General features: G+C 52.8%; 10 protein-coding genes across 10 annotated transcripts; 4 read left to right on the top strand and 6 right to left on the bottom strand.

The window, feature by feature from the left end:
- Positions 1-62: 62 nt before the first annotated feature.
- Positions 63-1,104, top strand: P152DRAFT_458590 (RNA polymerase II transcription factor B subunit 5). The gene is made up of 3 exons (XM_033679497.1): positions 63-342; positions 442-593; positions 644-1,104. Exons 1-3 carry the CDS (start codon positions 324-326, stop codon positions 689-691), a joined length of 219 nt encoding a protein of 72 aa, XP_033533817.1. The 5' UTR covers positions 63-323; the 3' UTR covers positions 692-1,104.
- P152DRAFT_458588 (uncharacterized protein) lies at positions 673-1,767 on the bottom strand. The gene is made up of 3 exons (XM_033679496.1): positions 1,366-1,767; positions 1,193-1,316; positions 673-1,104 (listed from the first exon to the last, which is right to left on the bottom strand). The coding sequence occupies exons 1-3, from the start codon at positions 1,429-1,431 to the stop codon at positions 890-892; spliced, it is 405 nt and encodes a 134-aa protein (XP_033533816.1). The 5' UTR covers positions 1,432-1,767; the 3' UTR covers positions 673-889.
- A 682-nt stretch (positions 1,768-2,449) lies between these two features.
- P152DRAFT_449471 (signal peptidase 22 kDa subunit) lies at positions 2,450-3,276 on the bottom strand (the record flags this gene model as incomplete). Its single annotated transcript, XM_033678111.1, has 3 exons — positions 2,450-2,946; positions 3,000-3,073; positions 3,134-3,276. The coding sequence occupies 3 exons, from the start codon at positions 3,274-3,276 to the stop codon at positions 2,450-2,452; spliced, it is 714 nt and encodes a 237-aa protein (XP_033533815.1).
- Positions 3,277-4,001: 725 nt separating this feature from the next.
- P152DRAFT_458587 (uncharacterized protein) lies at positions 4,002-6,906 on the bottom strand. The gene is made up of 3 exons (XM_033679495.1): positions 6,737-6,906; positions 4,850-6,682; positions 4,002-4,801 (listed from the first exon to the last, which is right to left on the bottom strand). The coding sequence occupies exons 1-3, from the start codon at positions 6,806-6,808 to the stop codon at positions 4,094-4,096; spliced, it is 2,613 nt and encodes an 870-aa protein (XP_033533814.1). The 5' UTR covers positions 6,809-6,906; the 3' UTR covers positions 4,002-4,093.
- A 2,032-nt stretch (positions 6,907-8,938) lies between these two features.
- Positions 8,939-10,968, top strand: P152DRAFT_436248 (glycolipid 2-alpha-mannosyltransferase). The gene is made up of 4 exons (XM_033677552.1): positions 8,939-9,453; positions 9,525-9,788; positions 9,838-10,456; positions 10,507-10,968. Exons 1-4 carry the CDS (start codon positions 9,300-9,302, stop codon positions 10,661-10,663), a joined length of 1,194 nt encoding a protein of 397 aa, XP_033533813.1. The 5' UTR covers positions 8,939-9,299; the 3' UTR covers positions 10,664-10,968.
- Positions 10,969-11,156: 188 nt separating this feature from the next.
- P152DRAFT_482231 (cytochrome-c oxidase chain VI) lies at positions 11,157-11,920 on the bottom strand (the record flags this gene model as incomplete). The annotated part of the gene is made up of 4 exons (XM_033681874.1): positions 11,157-11,269; positions 11,346-11,463; positions 11,557-11,602; positions 11,739-11,920. The coding sequence occupies 4 exons, from the start codon at positions 11,918-11,920 to the stop codon at positions 11,157-11,159; spliced, it is 459 nt and encodes a 152-aa protein (XP_033533812.1).
- Positions 11,921-12,314: 394 nt separating this feature from the next.
- P152DRAFT_27548 (GNS1/SUR4 membrane protein) lies at positions 12,315-14,149 on the bottom strand. The gene is made up of 4 exons (XM_033674888.1): positions 13,508-14,149; positions 13,386-13,455; positions 13,127-13,339; positions 12,315-13,077 (listed from the first exon to the last, which is right to left on the bottom strand). The coding sequence occupies exons 1-4, from the start codon at positions 13,916-13,918 to the stop codon at positions 12,710-12,712; spliced, it is 1,062 nt and encodes a 353-aa protein (XP_033533811.1). The 5' UTR covers positions 13,919-14,149; the 3' UTR covers positions 12,315-12,709.
- Positions 14,150-16,137: 1,988 nt separating this feature from the next.
- P152DRAFT_473900 (protein phosphatase 2A regulatory B subunit) lies at positions 16,138-18,536 on the bottom strand (the record flags this gene model as incomplete). The annotated part of the gene is made up of 7 exons (XM_033681278.1): positions 16,138-16,495; positions 16,545-16,672; positions 16,722-16,892; positions 16,943-17,296; positions 17,348-17,956; positions 18,011-18,400; positions 18,513-18,536. The coding sequence occupies 7 exons, from the start codon at positions 18,534-18,536 to the stop codon at positions 16,138-16,140; spliced, it is 2,034 nt and encodes a 677-aa protein (XP_033533810.1).
- Positions 18,537-19,332: 796 nt separating this feature from the next.
- On the top strand, positions 19,333-21,425 carry P152DRAFT_482228 (uncharacterized protein). The gene is made up of 3 exons (XM_033681873.1): positions 19,333-19,743; positions 19,798-20,116; positions 20,167-21,425. Exons 1-3 carry the CDS (start codon positions 19,576-19,578, stop codon positions 21,405-21,407), a joined length of 1,728 nt encoding a protein of 575 aa, XP_033533809.1. The 5' UTR covers positions 19,333-19,575; the 3' UTR covers positions 21,408-21,425.
- A 405-nt stretch (positions 21,426-21,830) lies between these two features.
- P152DRAFT_27484 (uncharacterized protein) lies at positions 21,831-22,609 on the top strand. The gene has a single exon (XM_033674884.1). The coding sequence runs from the start codon at positions 22,041-22,043 to the stop codon at positions 22,431-22,433; it is 393 nt and encodes a 130-aa protein (XP_033533808.1). The 5' UTR covers positions 21,831-22,040; the 3' UTR covers positions 22,434-22,609.
- The last annotated feature ends 1,293 nt before the right edge of the window (positions 22,610-23,902 follow it).

Below are 23,902 nucleotides of genomic sequence, written 5' to 3'. Positions count from 1 at the left end.
TGGATGCTGGAGAGGCGCGCTTTCTTGCATGACCTAAGAGCTAAGTGTTAACTACTACGGACGTAAGGTATTGAATTACTGGAACGGGTGGAACCAGCCGAGTTTCATGGAGTGTCTCTGTGTGTCAGCCATACAGTTAAGCCATACACAGTTAAGTGTGGATTGGAGCGCTGCAACTCATAACGTGAAGTTTGGTTGATACTCCATATACACTGGTGAGCGGAAGATTCCCTTACTTATATATCAACTCCCTTCCTCGCTCGTCGATACGACACTCCTTATTCTACCTCCAACCGTATCCACCACATTCCGCTAGACGAACCATGGTCAAAGCCGTCAAAGGTATGCTTGTTGTTCGCTCTGGCACAATATACAGAACCTCGACTCCCTCACACCCCCCCAACATCTTCTCCTCAGATCTCTCATTAACGAACATCCTAGGCGCCCTCGTCGAGTGCGACGCAAGCATCAAAGCCATCATCGTCAAGATCGACAAGCAGCGGCGCAATGAGATTATCATCGAAGACCTCGATGACGAGACGGTCCTCGTCAAGACCGACAAGCTGGAGGAGCTCAAACGTTTCCTCAAGGAAGTATGAGAGCCTTGTACTTCTGTTTAGCGAAGGTTGCTTACATGTAGTAGGAGTTGAAAGACACGGTCAGGGAAGCAGAAGAGTCGGGAAGCGAGTGATGGGATTGATTCTGCTATGACGGGCGTCCTCACGCTCGAGGGACATTCCTGAAAATCCGCATCCCCTTGAGAGCAGAGGGCTACATTTCAGTTCGACGTGTACCAGTCCCCGAAACCATTGCACCCTTCCTTTCCAGGCCCGTCCTCGCCTCGATAACTTCTGCCTACACCATCCCCATCCATCTTATCCTCAAGACCTCACATCCCATCCTTCTGCGCCGCCCCCTCGACCGCCGGAACCCACGACGGACGCTGCGGCGCAAACAGCTCCGACACAGGCTTCCCCTTCTCCAGCACGCCCGGCGTGTCCAGAACCCCCGCCTTCACAATGTGTGCAGGGCCAAACGACCCGCCTGTCCGGAAGAGCGTGCTGCCACAGTCGCCACAGAAGTGGCTGATGATGGACTTGCCGCCTAAGAGGAGGTTAGTTGGTGGGGTCGGATGGCGGGATTGGATGGTGGGATCGGATGGTGAAGGGGGAAAGGGAAGGGTGTGGCTTACTATCGGCGGTCTTCGTGAATTGCTTAGGGTCGCCGGTCACGGCGAAGTCGTCGCTGACGATGACATGGTTGATGCTGTGAGTGCCGCCGGAGATCTTCTTGCAGTCACCGCAGTGGCAGAGGGCCTGGGAGGGGATCAGACGAGACGTATGCAGTGGGAAGGGTGGGGAGTACTTGAGCGACTGGCTCTCCGGAGTAGGAGATCTTCACCTTTCCACAGAGGCACGAACCGGTAGCCATGGTGGAGGGAGTTGGTAGCGGGACAGTATTAGGGCTGATTGTGTGAAAGTTGAAGATATCGGAAGTGGCTGGGACAATTGCTAGTAGAAAAGGGCCTTGAGGATTATTTGTTTCTTTAAATCGACCTGATGATCGTGATATAGGTAGCGGTCTAGAAAATCTCCCCGCAGTATCCGACGTAGGGCATGATGCTAGCTTACGTCCTTCCTCGGCATATTAAGCGGCAGGTTAAGCGACGCTTCTGAGGATTCAAGTTACTAGCGAGATCTGCATCTTGCATACCAAACGGCGTTTCAAATGCCTCGTCAACGGAAATTCAAGGGAGCGTCATCACACACTTTCCAACCATCGAATAGGGATGTTTAGAGTGGTCAATCCGATCCAATTATCTTATGATAGTCTATGTGATAGTTATATTTATCGAGTCCAATAGTGCTGACAGCTGCCGCCGTAAGCAAACTACAACCCCGCAGAGTCTGGACCATCGCTAAGAAAAGTAATTTGCATGGATCTGTTCTTGTTGGCATCTCAGATCTCTATCTAAGGATGGTTCCGTGCTGAGCTTACGCGAACCACAAGGCTTAATGGCAAGGTACAATGAATTCCTCAGCACCCGTCCAGTAACATTAACAAGCGCGATGGTAGAGTTCGGTCTAGATTGCAGAGGGCGGATATCCGTATGTCAGCGGGCCGAAATCTAGACCCATATCGTCTGATACGACCTAATATCGGGAATACCTTAGGTATCAGAATCCGAGAGAACCATGCTGGCCAATATGAATACAAGCCAGAGGATCTAGGTCTGAGTCGGAGAAATCGGGGTACAACTTGAGCCAGCATTCAACCGCATGCTCCCATACGTAGTACGACAGCTAGGAACCTCTACTCTAGGTCATGCTTGATATAGCTCGTATACACCGTCATCCCAAGAAACCACACTCTCGAACTCCCTCGAACGCCGCAATATACATCGCCGAGACGCCTTCATCATCCCTTAACCTCATCCCTCTGCCACTCCTCACGCCGGTTTTCCTCGATTCCCTTCCCCACCCTTCGCCGTCCCCAATCCCTCCCCCTTCTCCTTCAACGCCGGGAACGTAAACGCCTTCGTCCTCCCCCCCTTCAACTTCTTCCACACCCCGAAGTCCGCGTCCCGCGACCACGTCAGTGCGCCCACCCACGGCTGCACGTTCCACGCGAGCTCCAGCGTCGCGTTCGCCTGCGCGGCAATCCGCCCGGAGGGGTCAGTGATCTGGTACTTCGGGCGTTGGTTGGCGAGCTTGAAGATGCCGGGGGGTTTGGTGGAGGGGGATTTGGGGGGGGATTTGGAGCGGCGGGATTTCGTAGAGGCGTGGGGGTCCCAGTGGTTGTGGTGCGGGGGTTGGATGGGGCCGGCGAGGATGGCATCCCAAAGGATGGCTTCGGTGCGAGGTTCGGAGGGGGAGGTAGGGGGGTAGGTGGCTTTGATGTAGAGGAAGACTTGTTTGGTGTTCCAGTTGAAGAGGGAGGAGAGATCTGGGAGGGGTATGTCAGACTGGTTCAGGCCCTTGTGGTTTCTCAACGCATACCAGTGTCCAGGTCGAATTTGATATGAGCGTATTCTTCCTTCTTCGAACTGTAGTAATGCGGTCGTCCTTTGACTCTGAAGAATATTGTAAGCCTCTTGCGATCTCATACGATATAAGGAGGCCCAGATTCTTACACTTGTACATTTCTCAACTTCAACGAGGCGGACGGCGTCTGTGGAGACGTGAAGGAGGAGAATGCAATCAGGATCGCAATGCACGATGCCACGGTGGTAAAGAAGCCGAAGACATTCTGCAACCGCACCAGGGCCGAATGCATCTTGCCGGGAGGTTAATGAGGGGCTGAATGGGCTACCGGTACTTCGTAAGACTGGGTGATGTCTCCAAAACACAGATCTTAAACCAAAGCTGCCATGGTCGGAATGATGATGTGGTTTGTAAATAATGTATGAGCTCGCTGTCAAGCTTGGATAATGGATATCAAGAGATCTGGCTGGATTCCAGAAGCTAGAGACACTAAATCGACCAGGGTTCTCCACACTTGCCTCGACGCAGTAAAATGTCACAATTAGGAACAACCAGCAGCAGAAGGATTCGAACGAAATAGATATCAGGCAGTGGTTTTAGTTCAATAGACAGAACTAATTTCTTAAGAAATATCATAGAATTGGCTTACAGGTGGAAATTTGATACATACCCATGGGATGCGTTTTGATAACTACCAATGGAGCCAATACATTGATTCAATACGTATATAATACAGAACTAAATTTATTAGTAAGACACACCGTTACCCTTCGAAGCTCAAGCATGTGGAAAAGTTGGCACCCAGACCCATGTCTTAGTAAGCAGTGGCCCCCTACAGTAGAACGCTCCTTTCAAACCTGAACGATACGAATACCTTAGGAGCCCCTTGCCCCGATGTGAGCGACCAAGGCCTCTAACTGGACCGAAACCTCTCTCTACGGCCAGGAGTCTGAGCAAGATATCATGATCTTCCCAAGTACAAATACAGCACGCTCCAGATGATTTATGATAGTAGTGAATCACTAGTTTCATTCAGGGGTAAGGCATCGTATGCGCAATTAGACGTGGCGCTGATTGCATTAAATCATTATCCGTCCTCATGGGTATCACTAGCTCGTAACCAACGGCTCCAACCTCGCCGCAAGCAGACTCCACGTCGAATCGTCCCCCGCGCGTCCAATGCCATGGAGACCCGCGACCGCGAACCGGATCCTCCTGCCGAACTCCTCCTGTAGCGTTCTCACCGTGCCATCAACATCTTTCTCATTGTCGCCGTTCGGGAATTCATCGAAGAGATCCTCATCGGCGTCCGAATCACTGTCGCCGGGAATATACCGACCCGTCCCCCGTTGTGCAGACACCGTCCCTTCTCTCCCCAGATGGGTGGCGCGAAGCCCCGGTATCCGGATCCCCACAACCAGAATCGCCTCCATCGCCTCGAAAATCGGCCGCAGTTTCTCTGACGCCAAACACCGTGACTCGACGGTGTCCGCGAACTTATCGTACAGCTCACACAGCACATCGAAGCGGGCGCAGGTGCTGATATCGTTCCGCAAGCCCGCGATCGCCGGTTCCAGGACGGTGACCGTCACATATGACGCGAAGATGCCGAGAAAGACGAGGAAGCGGTGGCGGAGGGCGGAGAGGCGGGTGCAGAAGGCGCAGGAGGGCCCGTGAGGACAGGACCTGGTGCGGAAGGAGATCTGTTGCTGCTCGATGCTCGTCTTCGCGAATGACATGAGGAGCAGGAGGGAGAAGATGCGTTGGAACGCTTCGATGGCTTGGTGTTGGACTACGTTCTGCACGTACCAAGGGAGCTGGGTGGATGTTAGTCGGTTGAGCGGTTCAAAGTCTACCGGCCATACCTTGTACTGCAGCTCAAATCGGCTTATCTCAACCAGATTGCGGTGCTCGGCCTCTTTCGGGAAATATATCTTTATCCTCCAGCCATCGACTGGAGGGACCTGTCCCAGATAGTTCTGCGCAAGTGCCGTGATGGCCGAATCCGTAAGCATTCCGGCCGGCGCCTGCCGTATCGCAAGGATCACTGCGTCGGAGAACTCGGCGAACGCGGACTTATCAGTCGCGAGGAACACCGCATGGAGCCCGTCGACATAGCGCATGAACGAGCGGCCATGGACCACAGCTTCGTAAAGCCGTGTCTGCGAACCGGTGGTCGCTTCGCTCGTCCATTTTTGAAGCGCGTCCTCGACTCGCAGTTCCAAAGGGATGAAGTCGGCACCCCCATGGAAGGGAATCAACGTGATGGATTCGTGTCGTGGCAATCTTCCATCGTCTCTCGTGTACCCGAGCCGCTTGAGGAACTGGACTGCCAACCCGGCGTTGGTAATCGCCTTGAGGAGGCTAATCTGATGAAAAAATTTCGGTGCCTCGGGCCGAATCGACGTTGGGGTATGGTAGTTTCGTATGTTGTCGCCCCCCCGAAATTGGGAAGTGGGAGTCGTATTAAAGCTTGTGCCAATCATATCAGTGCGCAGGAAGGATACGCGATTCTCATCGTCCCATTCCCCGTGGAAGACCCAGCGTTGTACGGGTCGAAGGTACACTTCCAGGCATCGATGTAGTGTCGTCGCCAGGCGCTGGAACACCTCCGGGGGTTCTGTAATCTGGCATTGGCATGTCATGTCATACAATCCGTCCAGCCGAGAGAATTGCCCTGGTCTCACTATGGATGCCCCGGCGATCCGTGAGAAGAGCACGGGAACACGCGCAGCTTCCCGGGCGGAATCGAGGACTGAAAGGGCGCTGATAAGCCGTTCAGATGTAGTTCGTAACAATCCTTGCTCAATCTGCGTAATGCTAGCATCAAACGACCGAATGACAGCGCGAGTCTCGTCCTGGAACGCTTCTAGCCAAGGTATGCTTCCGCCTCCCTCATGCCAGGTGCGTACGACGTTGATGCTGGCCCCCAAGTCCGCAAACGCTCGCGACAGGCTCTTGCACGTTTCGACCGTAGCCGACTCGAAGAAAATCGGCGGTCCAGACAGTTGAACAGACACGTTCTTCTTCGTCTCTATGCGGACAAAATAGAGAGATGTCGGAAGCCCGTGGAGCATCGAGAGGGACTCGCGGATGAAGAAAATCTCAGGGACCACTTGCGGGGGTAGCAAAACTCGTTGAGTCTGCGGTGCGAAGGTCTCGTCTTTCGGAAATGGCGAGAAGAGGGATAGATGGGCGGTCTCATCGACAGGGACGACATATGAGGCCAGATCTATGATGTCGTCCTCGGGGAGTTCTTGCGCCGTTCTCGGCTTCTGCTCCGGTTCGCTCATCGTCTCCTCCTCCTCATCATCAGAAGACTGCGCAGCATAGTCGATATCCTCCCAGATTTCTTTCTGTCTCGACTTTGCAATGATATTCTTCCAATCAATCCTCAGGGGCAGTGTCAGCGCCCGTTCATGCAACGTCTCTTTGACCTGTCCCTTGCGGACCGGATCCTGCGAGAGTTCGAGCAGTAGAGCAAGATACTCCGGTGTCCATTTTGAATTCCATGCCGTAAGGTCCCCAAGACATTGCCCCAGAGCATCGGCGAGGTCGTCTCGACCCAGTACTTGAAACTTCTCGACCAACCCGTCGACGGCGTTTTTCGTCTCGAACTGGCTCGGTCGAACGAAGCTATGCGATCGTAAATTCCTCACCGCATGATCCCTTGCTCTTTTGAATTTCGGATGATCTTTCTATTCATATGATTTCAGTGAGGATTATTCGTTGGGATAGGTGGGGCTACAAACCTTCTCGGAGAGGCCGGTGATGCTGCCGGCCAGGGCTCCGACAAGAGAGCCAACAGTGGAGGAATGCGCCATCAGAATCGATTTCCATTTAGTGGAGGATGGAGTTAGTTTCTATTTCTTGACTGCTGCGATATCACATGCTGTCTACCAGTGTACCAGGCGTGCCAGGCTACCGGATGTTTGGATGAGGAAACAATAGTACGAACGGCTCAGTACATAAGTTCGAACCCCGGCCAAGTCGCCACCCCCCCCCCCCCCCACCACCTAGGGAGCCAGTATCACCATTGAACCACCATCATTTGAACCGTGATATCTCCGCCACCATCTAATATTACGATGTCATCTTTAGAGGATCTAGTCAAACAGGCTATTCATGCCTTAGAGACCGGTCAATGCAAATCACAGAACGAAGCTGCGGCCCTATTCAAGGTCACCCGACGAACGCTTCAAAACCGCCTCAAAGGTGTCCCTCCACGATCTCAAGCCCAAATATCGAATCAACGTCTTACACCGGTGCAAGAGACCTTTTTAGTTGATTGGATACTTGAGAAGGACGCCCAAGGATTTCCTCCTACCCACGCACGACTTCGCGAAATGGCATCGCGAGTTTTATCCCTTCAAGGGGATTCCACGCGCCTTGGGAAGAACTGGGTACCACGATTTCTACATCGAAATCCACGCGTTGCAACGTGTATTGGACATAGTCTAGATGTCGTACGACGTCAAGCTGCAACATAGGATCGAATCAATGGCTTTTACGCGTATTTCCATCAAGTTCAAATACAGTACGATGTCCACCCTTCCGATACATGGAATATGGATGAAGTCGGTGTTGGAATGGGGATATGTGCTAATTCTACTGTCATCGCAGACTCGCAGAAGTCGACAGCTTATATCACGAGTCCTGAGAACCGGGAATGGTCTTCTATCATAGAAGCAGTCTCTGCAACCGGTCGCTCTCTCAAAGCGACCGTTATCCAGAAAGGCGCGTCTCTACAAGCTGCTTGGTTCCCCGAACAACCTCCAGACTTTCATTATGCGGTATCGCCGAACGGATGGACTTCAGATAAACACGCGTTGGTGTGGCTTCGTACGGTTTTCCTTCCTGAAACCGCTACAGAGCGACGGTACAGGATTCTACTGATGGACGGGCACGGAAGCCACGCAACCGTCGATTTCCTGTACGAATGCAGGATAAATGACGTGATTGTGGTCTTCCTATCTGCGCATACCTCCCATATCCTTCAACCCCTCGATCTCGCCTGTTTTTCACCTCTAAAACGCTTCTACAAGGCCCTCCTCCGCCACAGCGCGTATATCGACGAGGCGCTACCGATTAAACGACGAAGATTCATTGTCCTCTATGCTGAGGCGCGTCGGGCACGCCTAATTGACCGTACAATCAGATCAGGATGGAAGGCCGCGGGTCTTATACCGTGGGACCCGTCAAAAGGCCTCAATAACCGGTTCGTGATACCGCCCACGACTACCGAAACCGCATCCTCAATTCCACCACCAAACACGCCTCCAGGCAGCCCAATACTAGTCCCATCAGTCCTCCAGACGACGCCCTACAAGCCCAAACAAATACAAAGTGCATTGCGCGTTCTTAGCAAGAACACACGCGTGGCGAAGGCGACCAAGGCATACATGGGGAAAGCAGCTAAGGCAATCGGAGTGCTACAGGCGCGTCAGGCTGCGTCAGATCTGAAAATTGCGAGTCTCCAGGCCCGCCTAGATGCCGCTGCAGCCCCCAAACGCAAGAAGAAGGTTCAGATAGATCTTAATGTCAAATTCGCACAGATTCAAGAGATCAAACTGGCGCAAGAGGCTGTACGACTTCTTGACATGAATACGCCACCAAATCAGGCTATTCCAATAGCTCAAACTACCCAAGAGCCTCCCAATGACATTGTACAATAGTCCTATTGTTTAAATTCTAAATACAATTGCGTAGTGGTGGAGATACCACGGTTTAAGTGATGGTGATTGAGATGGTGATACTGGCTCCTTAGGTGGGTGGCTCCCTGGCAGGGGTTCGAACTTATTCCGTACAGTTAGAACACTAAGAACAGAAGTCACCAACCGCGGGGGGCCAATGGGAGGGAGTCGGATCCCTGCATTCGCCCCCGTTCCTGGCAGCGACCGCCGCGACAACTGGAATTTACTGGACTGATCGGGTCAGCATTGTCAATTTGGACCCGAAATCTGGGCGTAAAATGAAAGGGAGGGACTACTCTAACTCCTCTAAGGGAGACCGTTCCATCGAATTGATTAGTCCGTAAGAGCTACCGGTAATAAACCTGCCTGCAGCATGTGCGAGGGACCGATTGACCGATCGGCCACCATGTTCAGCGACCAAACGAACGCCGACCCTCCTTTTCCGCCTAGTATCGTACTGCACAATTAGCCCCAACTGTCCGCCATGGTTCCTGAACTTCATGATCGTGAATGACTTATTATGAGATTCTCGCGAGTGTGATCTGATTCTTCTTGCTGTTTCTCGCCGTGGAGGGTCCCCGACTGTGCCACCGAAATCTCACAGCATCATTACCAACCCATCATGGTCGTGCCGCGCCCGATCCGGCTCCTGACGTTAATATCCGCTTTCCTCTTCCTCTGGCTGGTGTACCAGATCTTCAAAAGCGATCTTCCACATGGTTCCCCCCCCAAGGAAGAGAAGATAACGAACTGGGTGAAAGACCCCAATCTGGACCGTAAGTCTCCCCTCTCCGGTTCAACACTCCCAACCCCGAGGTCCAACAGCTAACGATCTCTCTTCCACCAGCAACTGACGAGCCACCGGAACCGCTACGAAGAGTCATAGGCAACAACTATGCGCCGAATAACCCCGACTCCTCCCGCGTCAACGCGACCCTGATGGCGCTGGTGCGGAACAACGAGATCGACGCGATGCTGCAGAGCATGAGGGATCTGGAACGGACGTGGAACTCCAAGTTCAACTACCCCTGGCTATTTCTCAATGACGAGCCGTTCACAGACGAGTTCAAGGAGAAGACGAGTGCGGCAACGAGGGCGGAGGTGCGATATGGTATGTGCCCACACATCAATTCGGTTGCAGAAAATCTAACCCGACCCAGAACTCGTCCCCAAAGAGCACTGGGACATGCCCAGCTGGATCAACCGTGACCTCTACGACGAATCCGTCGAGGTGCTCAAAGCGCAAGGCGTGCAATACATGGACCGCTTCTCCTACCATCAAATGTGTCGTTGGAACAGTGGCTTCTTCTACAAGCACCCAGCGCTCCTCAGCACGAAGTACTACTGGCGCGTGGAGCCCAATGTGCGCTTCTTCTGCGACGTCGACTACGATGTCTTCGGCTGGATGCAGGACCACAACAAGACATACGGCTACACGATCAACCTGTACGACAGCCCGGAGAGCGTGGCGGGGCTGTGGCCAGCGACGGAGAAGTTCCTGGCGGTCCACAAGGAGCATCTGCATCCGAACAATGCCATCCAGTGGCTGACGGACAAGGAGGGGCGGCCGGAGAACTTCGAGAAGGCGCATGGATATTCGACGTGTCATTTTTGGTCGAACTTTGAGATCGGCGATATGGATTTCTGGCGGAGCGAGGCGTATGAGAAGTATTTCAACCATCTAGATCGCGCGGGCGGGTTCTGGTATGAGCGGTGGGGGGACGCGCCGGTGCATTCGATCGCGCTGGGGCTGTTTGAAGATAAGAGCAAGATTCATTGGTGAGTGGTCATCTCTGTCAATACAGAATCTATACTGACGGACATTCTAGGTTCCGGGATATCGGATATCAACATGTCCCGTTCCTCCACTGCCCCAACTCATCCAAGTGCCGAGGGTGCGAGACGGGCAAGTTCACGGACGGCGAGTCGTTCCTCCAGAAGGAAGATTGCCGGGCGGTATATTTCAAACATGTGGGCATGCATTGAGCGGTTCGGTTTCTCGAACGCAGCGCTTGATTTAGTGAAGATGGAACGGAGGTTTCGGCAGGAGATGGGTTATTGATTGACGGGTGGGTTTATTACATACACGACTTCAGTTGGGATACCATTCATGGTCTGGCGAAATGGCGCGGGTGCAACTCCATGTACAGATTGGTGGCATTTGGAATGGCGAGGGGTGCTTTCATCCATGTAACCCTAGGTTGATCAATCAGTAAAAGTCATTTCAGCGGATCCCTTGGGATAGGGACGAGCGACATCATCTTCATCACAATCAAGACTCAAGACAGCAGAACCACCAAATGCGATTGATAATGAGACGCAAAACTTCAAATTCTGTACAGTTACTACAAGCTGGACACCCGTCTTCTCACCAGCCACCAATTCCTCGCCTTTCTATAACCTCTCATCCATGACCTTCATATGTTTGAAAAGGAATATCTATTCGCTGCGATGCATCCATGAGTAGGGCCGAACTCTTCTACTCCGGGTACAAGCCCTCCTTCAGCACGACGCCCAGCTCCTCCCGCAGCGGCTCCAACTCCTTCAGATACTCCTCGTACTGGCCCTTGTTCTCGACCTTCGACTTGACGCCTAGAGAACGAGACGATGCGTCAGCAGGGGTACTCAACCAGGGAACAACCAAATATCTGATATAACATTGACTCACCTTCGAAAATTCTCACGGCCGTCGGGAAGTCATTCAGCCTGCGAGCCGCCTGCAACGCAGCGGTGATGACGGAGGGGGAGGGGACGAGGTCGTAGGCGAAGGCGTTGTTCAGGTTGCGCTGGCGGTCACTGTCAATGGACCGTTGTCGACAGAAAAGAGAACCACCCATTGCCGCTCAATAGATGGCACGCAGAGAAGGAACCCAACTCACCTGAAGCTCAAACACATCCTGCACACCCTCGAACTCCTTCTCGTACCTATCCACCTCTCACATCAGCATCCATTCAATCCAATTCATCCAATTCGACCCTCCTCGGTCCTCCTGTCCCGCCCGGAACAAAAAACCGAGGCCATCCATTGCCGCCGCCCACCAACACCCAAGATCCCACCTACCTCGCAGTAAACTCCTCAAACGTCTCCTCCTTATGCTCGCTTGCCTTCCGCGCGCTCACGCTGAACGCTGCCACGCCCGCCTTCCTCGGCGCCACGCTCCCGGCGCTCCAGGCGGATCGCACGAGCGTCGATCGGCATGCGGTGGTGCGAGCGGACGCGCGCAGCAGGGCGAGGGGAGTCATGTCGGGGGTCGAGATGGGTTTCGTGGGTTGGGGGGGGTGATGAGTTGGGAAAGTGAGATGGGGTGAAGGGGAGCTGTGTCGTGGTATGGAAGAGCTTTGCTAAGAGGTGAGGTTGTTGGGTGGAATTCGGGATCAGGTTACGTTGGCGTGACTTGCCGGGTTGGGTTTGGGGGAAAGGGGATTATGTAAGGTTAGAGAGGGGCTCTGATTGGTCTGAGCTTGGGTTCTTGATACGGCGGGTAAATTACAGGAAGATCCATGATGTCTTCGATGCAAAGCTGAAATTGCTTCAGAGCTTTGGATGTATCCAATCAATCAATTACCATCCAGCTGCGTCTCGAATTAACATTACTCGGTATTTGGTTTTGGTTTCTCGTGGAGGAATAAGGAAGTAATATAATACATGCCAACGGGCTGACCAAGCGAGGTCCCCCGTTCATGGTGTGATGCGCGTACCAAGACCAATGACAAAGGTGCGGAAAGCTACAGGTGTAGAATGGTGAAAATGTCATGTCCCAGGGAATCCGAAGCGCGTCGGCAATGTCCAGGTGTCCAATGTCCATCGAAGTGGAGCCTCCTCTGCCTCTCTGACGCTCCGGTCCCTCCCCTCTCCATCTCCATACCAACTGCCACCGCTCCGATGCACGCGGTTCGGCCACTCGAGGAATTCGTCCCACCCTCATCCACCAACCTCCGAACCCTTCGGACGACCTCCTACTCCGAAGAATCCCAACTGCCGCACCGTCGGCCCGCGAAATCCATGCCGCCTCGTCGTCCCGCTCGACGACCCTACGCCTTCCTCGACCGCGTCGCGTACCCGTTCGACTTCGCCGACCCGGTCGCAACTGCGTTCCTGTTAGCCCCAGTGCTCGACACCGACGACCCGTGACTCAGCCGCCGCCTCGCCTCACCGACGGTGGGCACTTGCTCGTCCTTCATCTCCACCAGCGCACGCACACTGCGCGACCGCGGGCGCCCCTTGCCGCCCGTCGACTTGTAGGTCGCGAGGTAGAACGAGATGAAGAGGAGGAGGTACGAGCTGAGGATGGCCATGCCGGAGATAGCGGCGAATTCCTCGCCGGCGCAGTTGCCGGCGTTGGGGAGCCAGGGCCAGTAGGTCGAGGTGAAATAGGTGTACGAGGCGAAGTAGACGAAGCCTGGAAGACGGTCAGTATGGTGTGGGGGGAGGGTGGGAGTTTGTCCTACCGAGATCGATAACGAATTGGGAGATCTGCATGATGGTGATGTACTTCTTCCACCAGATTCGGATGCCTCGCGCGCTTTGGAAGTAGTACCAGTACATGACCACGTGGACCATGAGATTCAGAGTAATTACGGGCCATGAGACGGGGGTGTGGCCGAGCAGTTGGGAGAAGCAGAGAGCAGCGGTGGCACCATGGTGGTAGGTGTGAAGGAAGGCTATACATAGGTTAGAACCGTTTGAGACAACATGTCGACGACGTACTAAGAGGCTTCTTCTTCAGGAAGAGGAAAACGGTATCGATAAGTTCGAGGTACTTGGTCAGATAGTTCAACTGTCTCGCGTCAGTCCGGTCCAACCCTCCCAGCCGCATCCATGCCACCTACGTAATATAGAATCACCAGCTTATCCGTCCACCCCCCCTCATGGGAGCAAATCGCATGAAACAGGCTATTCCTCGCCAATTCGGGAATCAACTGCTCCGTAAACAATGCCAACAAAATCCCACTGATGGCCGTGAGGTAGAAGTTATGGATCTTAAACAGCCCGTTGAGCTGGAACGGCGCGCGGCTCTTCATCAGCTCGCGGCCCCCGAAGATGATGATGTAGTACGTGATGAGCACGCCCGCCGTGGCCGGCACCGTCGACATCAGTGTGGCGCCTTCCACGAACCGGAAGTCCTGCGGCTTGTATCCCACTACGGTCTCGAAGGCGAGCTCGAAGAGCGGCCAGAGTTTGAGGCCGAACGGGCGCTCGAGCGTGGGGACGCCGACGTCGAGCCATGAGGGTTGCTGCATGGCGGCGGCGGGTGGATGGGGTGGGAATCAGATCCGATGCACGCGGTGGGGGACGGGTGGGAGTCTCGCAGGAGGAACGGGGCGAATAGGCGTCGAGGAGAAAGTGAAGGGGGTTGCAGGAGGGCGGATCGGCGAGATTGGCGGCACCCGATTATGCGTGTTGTCGTCGTGATGGATGAGATTCCCGATAGATGATGGTAGAAGATGGCGGTCCCAGATGCGGCGAGTCGGGGCGCGCGGCAGCGAAAATGGGGGGAGGAAGAAAAGGGCAAAGGAGTGACTTGAAATAGGAAGTAGTAATGTAGCCTAAGTAAAGAAGCGGTTCCAGAAAGAAACCGACGATGGAGAAAGAAGAAGAAGAGAACGCGGGTCAACAATGGCAGGTCAAGACTCAAGTGCTCACTGCTGGGGCTGCACTTAAAAATTAGGAAGGTAGTGAGGGAGGACGGAGCGATGATGGTCTATGGAACGGGAGGGTCACGGGTGGTTCGCTGTTGGGACTAAAAAATTAATAAGGAGACATTTTTGCTCAGTGATCCGTCAAGGTGCCTTGTCTTGTTCTTCCTATTTATATATTCCTATATCCCTCTTCTTATCATTATCATTGTACCGAATAACAATGTGCAAAGTCTCAACTCATAGCCGTCAAGGGGTTGTCGTATCCTCCCCCTTTCCGCCGACATCCATTGCTCTCAGCTTGTTTGTTCAATTTCATGGACCATCCACGTAATTATTAGTTAGCTCAACCACCTACCTAACTAGTCCAATGTAGGATCCGTCCGTAATTACTAACTTAATCTAGAGTGGCGTACCAGACCAACCAACCACTGCCCCGAGTCCAATTTGCTGCCCCTACCTGCTCCAGCCAATAGCATGTCTGGGAAATCAACATCCCATCATGGTTAATCCCAAGCACGTGAAAGTGCCAAGTATATGGCAAATTATTGCTCTGGAAGTCTGGATGCCTTGATAATATACCTATCACCAACTCCGTGCTACGTTGCTACATATGACTTGAATGTGGTTGAGATGTTGGGTAATATACAGTGGTCAATGGCTGCGGGAAGGGTTTCATGAGATACAGTATATCAGCACACAATATCACTACTCTCGTCCACATCCAGAAACCGCTCAGATCTATCATTGAAGTGATTGAACCATGTCCTTCTGCTCCTCCAGGGAATCTGCAACTGTCTGGCTGGCTGACTACCGTGCCCACCCAGTTGGCGGGGACTTTTATAAAAAGGGCGAAGATAGAAGCGAAACAACCGAAAGAAACAAGGAGGCTTGAAAGAAGTTAAGATACATCTCGGATTTCCGAACAACCACCACAAAACAGAATCCCCGGGACAGTCTATCGCACTATTCAAGAACAGTGAATTTCCATAACCAGCATCCGTCCATCCGTCCATCCGTCCGTTCCCCATCCACAAGTCCTCTCCGTGTCGCGCTGTCCGTCCTCCCTTTTCCGTGGATCATTAGGGAAGAAGGGGGAGATACTCGAACATCATTATCTTCGCTGCACGTTGGTAAGGGGGGTTCCACTCTGTCACCTTTCCTTCTTACCCCATCGACCCAGACCCCAAAACGCGAAAGCGAAAGCGAAAACCCAAAAAGGGGGCGGAACAGGACAGCACAGCACAGCACAGGACCGTCCCCCGAAACCACGCATCGAACCAGCAGCAAGAATGTTCAATTTTCGCCCGGATTGAAAGAAAAAAAACATCATGTCTTCCCACTCGTCATAGCAAAGCCACATGTGCGCGCTCCCGTCGGAAACACAACAACGTACGTATTCATCTTTTGTTAAAAACAACATTACACCCCGTCAAGTTCCACATCCCATCCCGTCCCCCACGCGGGACTCTGCCGCTCGAATGGCCACGAACTTGCACCCCCGCCGTCCCACCCGCCGAGGAGTTCGGACGACGATTGCCGCGCGGTCGACGCGGTGTGCGGTCCTGTAGTTGCGGTGGACCCTGCGCCTCATCCGACGTGGTGGTGGATGCCTCGGAACGCGAGACCTGGAGCAAAACGCCAAAAATTTCAGAAAAACAACAGTCCACGCCTGGCCCAAAGAAGGAAAAAGAAGCGAAAGAAGGGAGGAAGGGGGAAAAGAAGAAGCAAGTCTATGTATAGGTTGGGTTGAATGCCACAAGTGTGTAGGGAGAGAGGGAGTGAGGGAGGGTTTCAATCCCGACGATGACTTCGCACGCAAGTCAACGCACCGAGCCCTCCTTCGCCCGCCGCTCCCGCCCATTCACCCCATCATCCTGCAACCGCAGCGCCTCCAAGCGCTTCTGACTATCCTGGCTCAACGGATCGGCGTCGTCGGCTCCTCGCGACGAACCCTTGCCCCCTTGTGACGTCGTGGACGGCAGCAGCCGGGCCTCCACCCGCCCGTTCTGCCGCGCCTTGGCGAGGTCGGCCAGCGCGTCCCATTTCGATTGGCGGGCTTTCTCCGTCTCGTCGGCGTGGAGTTGTTGCTCGGCGTATTCGTGCGAGCAGTCGTCGAAGAGTTGGGGGTTGACTTCCATGAACAGCTTCATGGCGTTGTAGACCATGCCGTGGATGGTTCTGGGACGGGGTGAGCGAGGGACGACAGGGGTGGGGGACAGATACTGACCTGTTCCAGTGGCCCTTGGAGTTCTCGTAGAGAGGGGCGAACATGATGGGAAGGATAACTTCGATGTTGTCGCTGACGAGGTTGCAGAAATACTCGTTGTTCCAGAAGTAAAGAGCCCGCTCGGCAACCTAACCACGGATCAGTTGGAGTTCGGAATTCGGATATATGCATACACACCTGGAAGTGAGGACTGGCCACGGACTTGGCCAACTGTGTGAACAGCGGCTCTTGCACCTTGACAAATTCCGCTGGATCCATAACCTCAAAGATGTCTTCGACTTCATTGAGATACATCACCTCTTTCGTGCTATTGGTCTTCGGCCAGTACCGCAGCAGCCCCAAAACCACCTATCAATGTGATGAGTATGGGTCCTGTTATAATTGGGGAGCATATATACCTCGTCAGTGAGCACGGCATCCTTCTCCAAGAACTGCACGATGCAGTAAGCCAGCTGTGGATGATACATGCTCAAGCTCTTGACTTTGTGCATCGGCAGTAAGACTCTCGTCAAGAACAGTTTGTGCTCTTCCTTCAGCGGGAGAGCAAAGCCGTTGATGATCGACCCCAAAATCTCGAGCAACTCCGCGATCCCGTTGAACCGCTCAGTTTCGTAGATGAACTGGAAGAAGACGTTGTTGATGGACCGCCGTATATACGATCGGAGGTTGAGGAATTTGCCGTATATTCTGTGTAATGTCGTCTTGAGGAAATCTCGTTCTCTAGGATCTTCCGAGTCGAACAGTTCGAGGAGCTAGATGACATGTTAGCACCGTATGTACTTCAACAATCCAGTCGCACATACCTGTAAAACGAAGCTGTGATCAATGTACTGCTTCGCAATGTTCGTGTTGAAATCCTGGCTCTCGATAAATCGGAGGAAGAACTCATAAACCACTTGAATATGCGGCCACGCAACCTCAAGCACCGGCTCATCTTCCTCCGGATCGAACGCATCCCCTTGTGGATTGACTGGCGGTGGAATCGGTCGAAATAGGTTCTTTGAGAACATCTCCACGACTCGAGGATACATCGGCTCCGTGATCACTTGTCTGTTATTGGCAACATAGTCCAGGAGCTCATGAAGAGCCAATCGCTTGATCTCTTTCGACTTCATGTCCGCGCTCGGGTCGTTGAAGTCGAATATGATGTTGCACTGGTCGATCTTCTGCATGAACAGCTCCTGTCGTCGGTTGGGGGGGACTTCATGGAACCCCGGGAGCTTTTCTAGCTCTCTCTGTCGTTGGTCGGACACATCGAAACGAGAGGAGTGCTGTCGTTTAGGAGTCCGGATCCCTTCCGGGACATCCTTTGGTGTGGTCTGTAGACGGTCGAACAGCAACGACTTCTGGCCCGCCTTGGGTGGAGCAAGATCAGTCGGCATCGTTTCCGCTGATCCAGGGGGAGGGATATGCTGCGAATGACCGTTAGCAGCCGTGTCCACCAAGGCCAGATATTATCAACATACCGGAGCACTTGGGCTAATGATCACGCTTGGGGTTATTGGTACATTCGGACGGTGCGGCGTCCCAGGACCTGATCCACCTCCGGGCGACCCCCCTACACCCGCCGCACTCTGCTGCGGTGCACTGAATGATTGTCCGGGATTAAGCGAATTCGGCAACCCTTGTGTTGGGGGAGCTGGTGTAGAATGACTGGTCGCTCCCGGTGGAGCGTCGCCGCCCGGGAGAGGCTTATTACGCGAATCAATCAATTGGGTGGTGGATGAGGTCGGCGTTGCGTGGGCGGAGTTCGCGGGGGAGTTGGACGACCCGCCCTGAGAAGGGGAAGCCGTTCCGGACGAATCCTTCTTCTTGGACGACCGGTTTGAGTCTTTGGCTCTAGAAAGCTGCTCATGCTGTCAGGGCTGTTCAGTATGCGCGCTCCAAAAACCTAGCTATACGACGGGACATAGATCCGGGCCAATACTCATGTCCAAGCTTGTGGGTGCGGGTAGCGGAACTACTTACAACTCGCTGCCGAAACCCCTTCATGACTGCGACTGGGCGCGGGGAGCTTCAACTCCCGGACAAAGGGGAAGCTTGGGAGGTCTCGTGGACAAGCTATGAATACTGCGTCAAGGACGGACCGACGAGGAGCGGATGAATTTGGATAGCTGTCTCGTATCACGCGAACATGGGGCTCGTAGTCGAAACGGGGTTCTCCTTATGATGTGGAGAGAGGCGGGATCAATCTCAGGCTAAAACGATCATTGATTTCGGGATCTGTAGGGCATCGAGGCCAATGTCAAATCGCCATGCGCCCGCTGAGATCGAAAGGAGGGTCGGTAATCGAAGCTGTGCAGTCGAGAATAGAGGACGAGGAGGGGAGAAGATGCAGGACCACGCGAAACAGGCTGTCAACGTTTGGCGCCAATAGGAATGAGAGGGTCACCCCGGTCTGCTGAGATGCAGGTTCTCGCGTATTGGTGGAAAGGTGTTGCAGGAGATCTGTTGTAGGATCGACTGGATTGGTGGTGGGAGGAAGCTGAAGCTAATATTGGGAGGCAACACACATTACAGTCAAAGGAGAAGAGGAGCAAGAGAGGCTTCACTGAGTGATGCCATACGTTATACGTAGAGTTGTCACCTAGAGATTGGGGTCACCAGAGGTGTAAGGCTGTAAGGCGATGAGGCGTAAATTCGGTCATGTTATCAAATAATCAATCATCAATGATTCAATGTTGTGACGATGTGCACAGACCATATCCGCAGCCCACATCCACATCTCATTAGAAACTAGCCACATGGAGTTGGGGATGTACAAAGTCACGTAGAAACTAATACATACATAAGAATAAAAGAAACAGACCTGCAGGTTGTGCTAGGAATATACCAGTAATTCCCAGAAACAACAGGAGCTAATGGCAGCCGTCAATTGGTCGAAGATCGTTATAGCAAGTTAGAAGTTGAACGTCAGTCCCACCCCAGAGTTGCAGACCAGGGGCAAGAGTGGACTATAACAAGAACTCTAGACCTCCTCTTCAGCTCCTTTATATCAAGTTCTGCTATTCCAGAATAATAATCCTTTATAATGTCAGCATCGTTGGACTCAGGGTCAGTCAAAGGAGTTTCGAAAGACGGCGAAGCACCCCTTTTCCAGGTCACCGAAAAACCTGTAATCTGCATCGAGCATCCATGTGTGGTGAAAGATGTGGACAAGGCTATTAGATCGTTAGGTGGAGAGCCTGCTCTGGAGAAGGTGGGCTTTGAGCAATGCAGACTAGGGAATACATGGAGCTAACTAGTCATCTAGTTCCTTCATGAAGAAAGCACTCGAAAAATCATCGGGGCCAGTCTTCGACCAGACGACCCTCTGGCAAAGCCTCATTTGTCCCGTGCAGTGCCTACCAAGGACATGTTACTCCGGATCACTGTGCCCAAGAGAACGGGGCGTAAGCGCAGACGAGGGAGCTCGGAGCCATATGCGTTCCAGGATGCCGATACAAAATCCGTTGTCCATTCTCAATCCGCTAATAATCCGGTCAAAGACATGCTGCGAAGCATGCAAGATAATCCAGAGTCTACTGAAATCAAATGCATGGGGGCAATCCGAGAAACCCATCGATTTCGCCGTATGTGCTATCTACACAAGGCTGAAAGTTTCGTTGCTGATATGTACCAGACCTCCCTGACTTCCAATATGCGTCCAATACCGACAGTGTGATGCGGAAGATTAAAGACAGCCTCCTTACCTTCTCATATGCCAAAGTCAAAAGCTTCAATCCTGACATCGAAGTCGGCTCTCTTCCTGAGACAGACGTAGTGGGACCCCCGCCTGCATTCAGCCAGATGATGAACAACTTCAACTACGGATACGAGCAGAACCCCGAGTTGCACTCGTTCATGGATCCGTCGGGACGAAGAGTCACAATCAACCTGCAGGCATTCCGAGGATATATCACCCATGTTGTACCGTTGAATGCTGAGCATGTCCCGCTTTCATCTCCCAATCCGCTACCCCCGGAGGATACGCTTCATCCTTTCCTAAGGCAGTCCATTGATGACCTTCGTTCCGCACTCGAAGAGCGACCCATCATTTCGAGGAGAGTCGCGTTGAATATGATCGACCAAGACGCAGGATACTTCCAACGATATGCCTGGGCGTATCTCGGATATGTCTTCAAAGCGGGGCCGTGGAAAGATTCTCTAATCAAGTTCGGACTGGACCCAAGAAAGGATCCGAAGTACCGGATATACCAAAGCATTGGATTCACCTTCAATTCCAAGGACATCAACCCAGAAGGCACCGGCGTAAGCTGGCCATGGCAAGGCGCACGACCTGGACCAGCCGCTCAGAAACCCAACGAAGATGACCGAACCACGCATCAATTCGACGGCAAGACCGTGTCCCTCACCGGTAAGCGGTGGCAACTCTGCGACATCACCGACCCCCTACTCCGCAAAATTCTCGACACCGCCCCCATCCTTGAAACCCCCGATCTCAACGCCGGAGGCTTCTACCAGAACGGCACCATCGCCGTCGTCCGCGCGATCATGCGCGATAAGATCGACACGATCCTGGTGGGCAAGCCGCCGGACGACAAGATCTACACCCCCTTCCTCGACTGGCCGGCCCGCATCGACGATAGCACCTTGGTGCAAACCCAGCTTCCCGTGAGCGTCACCGAGAAGCAGGCGTACCTTGCGGCACGCATCCGTGGGTTGGCGACGACGATTAGCAAGGTGCCAGCTACGGTTCGAGAACAGGGGGCGGTGGCACATGCGCACCGCAATGTTGATCCGGAGACTTTGCAGTCGAGGGACATGAATGAGGAGGTTTATGAGGAGATGATGAGCGATGAGGAGGAGGGAGACATCGAGCAGCAGAGACGGGGTTCTGGGGAAGAATCTGATTCTGAGTAACAAAGCAACAGGAGCGAGTTAAGAATATTGGACGGAATACCACACGTATCTACAACTCATACTAATGAAGCACTTAATGCATGCAAGCAACTCAGTGTGTTGATTTGGGTCATCAGGGTGGAAGGCATTGTATATGACTATCCTTCCGTAGCAACGAAGCTAGGTGCCAGCAATTCTTAATTTGCTGGATCTTCCAGTTCCCTTCTGTTTGGGTTGGAGGGGAGATGTATGACTTAGTAAGAGGCTTAGCGTGCTATCAAATGCTTTTTCAACCAACCACAACTGCTGGTAGCATTAGCGTTTAAGTATTAAACTATCAGTGCATTGTATCAGCCAATCATGTTTGCAAAGCCATAAATTCACCCTCTAGCCTCTAAAAGCAAGTGATAAATCATTTAGTTGAACTGAAATGGTAGAAGCCATGAGGCATTATATGGTTCCAATGTGCCGTTTATGGTTCGTGCCACTACCATATCAAGACCAACCTCCATCCTTCAGTCTCAACTCTCAAGGTCGAACATTCGCTCGACTGAAGTTCTTTTGATATACACATCTGAATAATATTTTCCGCGTGTTATTACTCTCTTGACCAATATCCAACGCATCTATTAATCATCACACTTGGATCAGACGATGTCATCTTCTCTAGGATTGAAGCTGGAACCACCAACCGAAGCCGAACCCTCAAAGTACACGTACCAGTCGTTGTCGGGACCCGACAAGATCCGAGTTCTACACCTCCACAGAGCAGACTCAGAGGAGGTCGAATGCACCCTTCAAGAAATCACTCACAGGGATGGCGGATATCAAGCGCTCTCCTACGTCTGGGGCAGCGACGTGAAACCCTATCGCGCTATCGTGAGAGACTCAGCTAGAATGGTTCAGGGATACATCCCGTTGACAGAAAGTTTGAACCACGCGCTTCACGACCTGTGGGATGCGGAAGAGGTCAAGAGCAAGGTTTTTGGATTGATCAGATCTGCATTGCCCAGGATGGCATCGAAAAGAATGGGCAGGTCGCCATGATGGGAGAGATTTTATGCGAATGCAGAGAGGGCGATCACGTATGTTGGACCGACCGGAGACCAAGAGGAAGAAAAGAAAGGGGTTCAACTCCTCAGACGATTGGACGAGCATTTTTCTCCAAATTACGAGGCCTTCGTTACAGCTGAGGGTTTGAGGGAAATTTATATCAGTCGATCTACACTTTCCGTCTCCCAGGTTCCTGACGATTTGTTAAGTGACCTCAAAGCAAAAGGACGTGATGATGAGCAAACTGTGTTTGGGCGATGGAGATGGCTCGTGACGCTTACCTATGGGGACTGGACTCGCCGGCTTTGGCTCGCTCAGGAGCGGCTCCTTAACGCCAACTTGGTCATGCTACGTGGCCCTCGATTGATTTCCTGGGATGCCGCCACGGCCATGTCAATACTATTTTATATTGGAATCCTTCCGGTGTGGACTGCGGCCCGCTCATGTCTAGAGAGATTCGGACCAGGGATCGATCCCAATCGCATCAGTGACTCCATCTTCCACCCGTGGCAGAACAGAAAAAAATCAAGAGAGACCCAAGGAGCTGCCTGTTCGAATACTCACCTGTCCACGACCGATCCTACGGTTCGGCTCCGGGATTTGATTGACAATATGTGGACGTACCATGGACTTCAAAGTCGAGACCCTCGTGACCGCATCTTCGCTCTCCTGGCCGTTTCCAGCGACAGGGAACAATTAGGGATCCATCCGAATTATGAGAACGAGACCAGTCAGGTCTTCCGTACCGCGTCGACTCGGGTCCTGATTGTGGCGGAGAACTTAGATGTTCTAGTATTTGTCTGCGTATGGGATAACGAGTCTGACTCCAAGAAAGCTTCTTGGGCTATGAATACACCCCGTCTTCTGCATGAGGGGAGCGTATGTATCCCATTTTCAATGCCAGGGACCGTCGCTCATCCCTTCCGGGGATTGAGGACACCTCCACGTTTCCATTCTGAAGGCCGTGTCCTCATCCTTCGAGGTCACGAAATCGACAAAATCTCTACGTGTTCACCGCTAACGTACGGTCATCAGTCCATTGAGGCGGGTATCGTAGATCGAGACTACGTTGAAACTTTCAACGGTCTTCTTTCAAGCTGGTCTAAAGTTTTGCTCTTCGGGGAGATCACCTTCCAAGTTGGTCTAAAATTCTGCCGTGCACTTACTCTTCGCTTGGACTTGTCACCAGTTCCATGCAGAGCGTCGACGTGCGAAAAAGAGTTGGTTTTCCGATTCTGGTGCCTTTTTCGTCGTATTTTCAACTCAATCAGCCCCTTTCTGGAGACAATCGAAGCCGATACATACCGCAAGGTCATAGTTGAACTTGCGGCGAGATTTTTGGATCCTAGGGAGCTCACTGCTTTAGACCCAGATGCACCTGTCAGCGAAGAAGATATGGAAGTCGGAAGTTGGTTTGGGGACTTATCGGGATGGGTTGGGCGGTCATACGGTGTCACTGAATC

The sequence above is a fragment of the Eremomyces bilateralis genome (assembly GCF_010015585.1).
Source record: "Eremomyces bilateralis CBS 781.70 unplaced genomic scaffold P152scaffold_10, whole genome shotgun sequence".
NCBI lineage: Eukaryota > Fungi > Ascomycota > Dothideomycetes > Eremomycetales > Eremomycetaceae > Eremomyces > Eremomyces bilateralis.
The sequence above is the reverse complement of the archived record's forward strand: the minus strand, read 5'-3'. Positions and strand labels throughout refer to the sequence as shown.

What these genes read in the sequence shown, in the direction of transcription:
- P152DRAFT_482228 (XM_033681873.1), top strand. Translation starts at nt 19,576, where the DNA reads ATGTCAGCATCGTTGGACTCAGGGTCAGTCAAAGGAGTTTCGAAAGAC. An exon ending in GAGAGCCTGCTCTGGAGAAG is followed by an intron (nt 19,744 to 19,797) that starts GTGGGCTTTGAG and finishes CTAGTCATCTAG; the next exon opens with TTCCTTCATGAAGAAAGCAC. An exon ending in AGAAACCCATCGATTTCGCC is followed by an intron (nt 20,117 to 20,166) that starts GTATGTGCTATC and finishes GATATGTACCAG; the next exon opens with ACCTCCCTGACTTCCAATAT.
- P152DRAFT_27484 (XM_033674884.1), top strand. Translation starts at nt 22,041, where the DNA reads ATGTCATCTTCTCTAGGATTGAAGCTGGAACCACCAACCGAAGCCGAA.
- P152DRAFT_458588 (XM_033679496.1), bottom strand. Translation starts at nt 1,431, where the DNA reads ATGGCTACCGGTTCGTGCCTCTGTGGAAAGGTGAAGATCTCCTACTCC. An exon ending in CCGGAGAGCCAGTCGCTCAA is followed by an intron (nt 1,317 to 1,365) that starts GTACTCCCCACC and finishes ATCCCCTCCCAG; the next exon opens with GCCCTCTGCCACTGCGGTGA. An exon ending in ATTCACGAAGACCGCCGATA is followed by an intron (nt 1,105 to 1,192) that starts GTAAGCCACACC and finishes ACCTCCTCTTAG; the next exon opens with GCGGCAAGTCCATCATCAGC.
- P152DRAFT_458590 (XM_033679497.1), top strand. An exon ending in TCAAACGTTTCCTCAAGGAA is followed by an intron (nt 594 to 643) that starts GTATGAGAGCCT and finishes TACATGTAGTAG; the next exon opens with GAGTTGAAAGACACGGTCAG.
- P152DRAFT_458587 (XM_033679495.1), bottom strand. Translation starts at nt 6,808, where the DNA reads ATGGCGCATTCCTCCACTGTTGGCTCTCTTGTCGGAGCCCTGGCCGGC. An exon ending in TCACCGGCCTCTCCGAGAAG is followed by an intron (nt 6,683 to 6,736) that starts GTTTGTAGCCCC and finishes TCATATGAATAG; the next exon opens with AAAGATCATCCGAAATTCAA. An exon ending in GATTTGAGCTGCAGTACAAG is followed by an intron (nt 4,802 to 4,849) that starts GTATGGCCGGTA and finishes ACATCCACCCAG; the next exon opens with CTCCCTTGGTACGTGCAGAA.
- P152DRAFT_436248 (XM_033677552.1), top strand. Translation starts at nt 9,300, where the DNA reads ATGGTCGTGCCGCGCCCGATCCGGCTCCTGACGTTAATATCCGCTTTC. An exon ending in GAAAGACCCCAATCTGGACC is followed by an intron (nt 9,454 to 9,524) that starts GTAAGTCTCCCC and finishes CTCTTCCACCAG; the next exon opens with CAACTGACGAGCCACCGGAA. An exon ending in GATAAGAGCAAGATTCATTG is followed by an intron (nt 10,457 to 10,506) that starts GTGAGTGGTCAT and finishes CGGACATTCTAG; the next exon opens with GTTCCGGGATATCGGATATC.
- P152DRAFT_27548 (XM_033674888.1), bottom strand. Translation starts at nt 13,918, where the DNA reads ATGCAGCAACCCTCATGGCTCGACGTCGGCGTCCCCACGCTCGAGCGC. An exon ending in AGCTGGTGATTCTATATTAC is followed by an intron (nt 13,456 to 13,507) that starts GTAGGTGGCATG and finishes GACGCGAGACAG; the next exon opens with TTGAACTATCTGACCAAGTA. An exon ending in CCAATTCGTTATCGATCTCG is followed by an intron (nt 13,078 to 13,126) that starts GTAGGACAAACT and finishes ACCGTCTTCCAG; the next exon opens with GCTTCGTCTACTTCGCCTCG.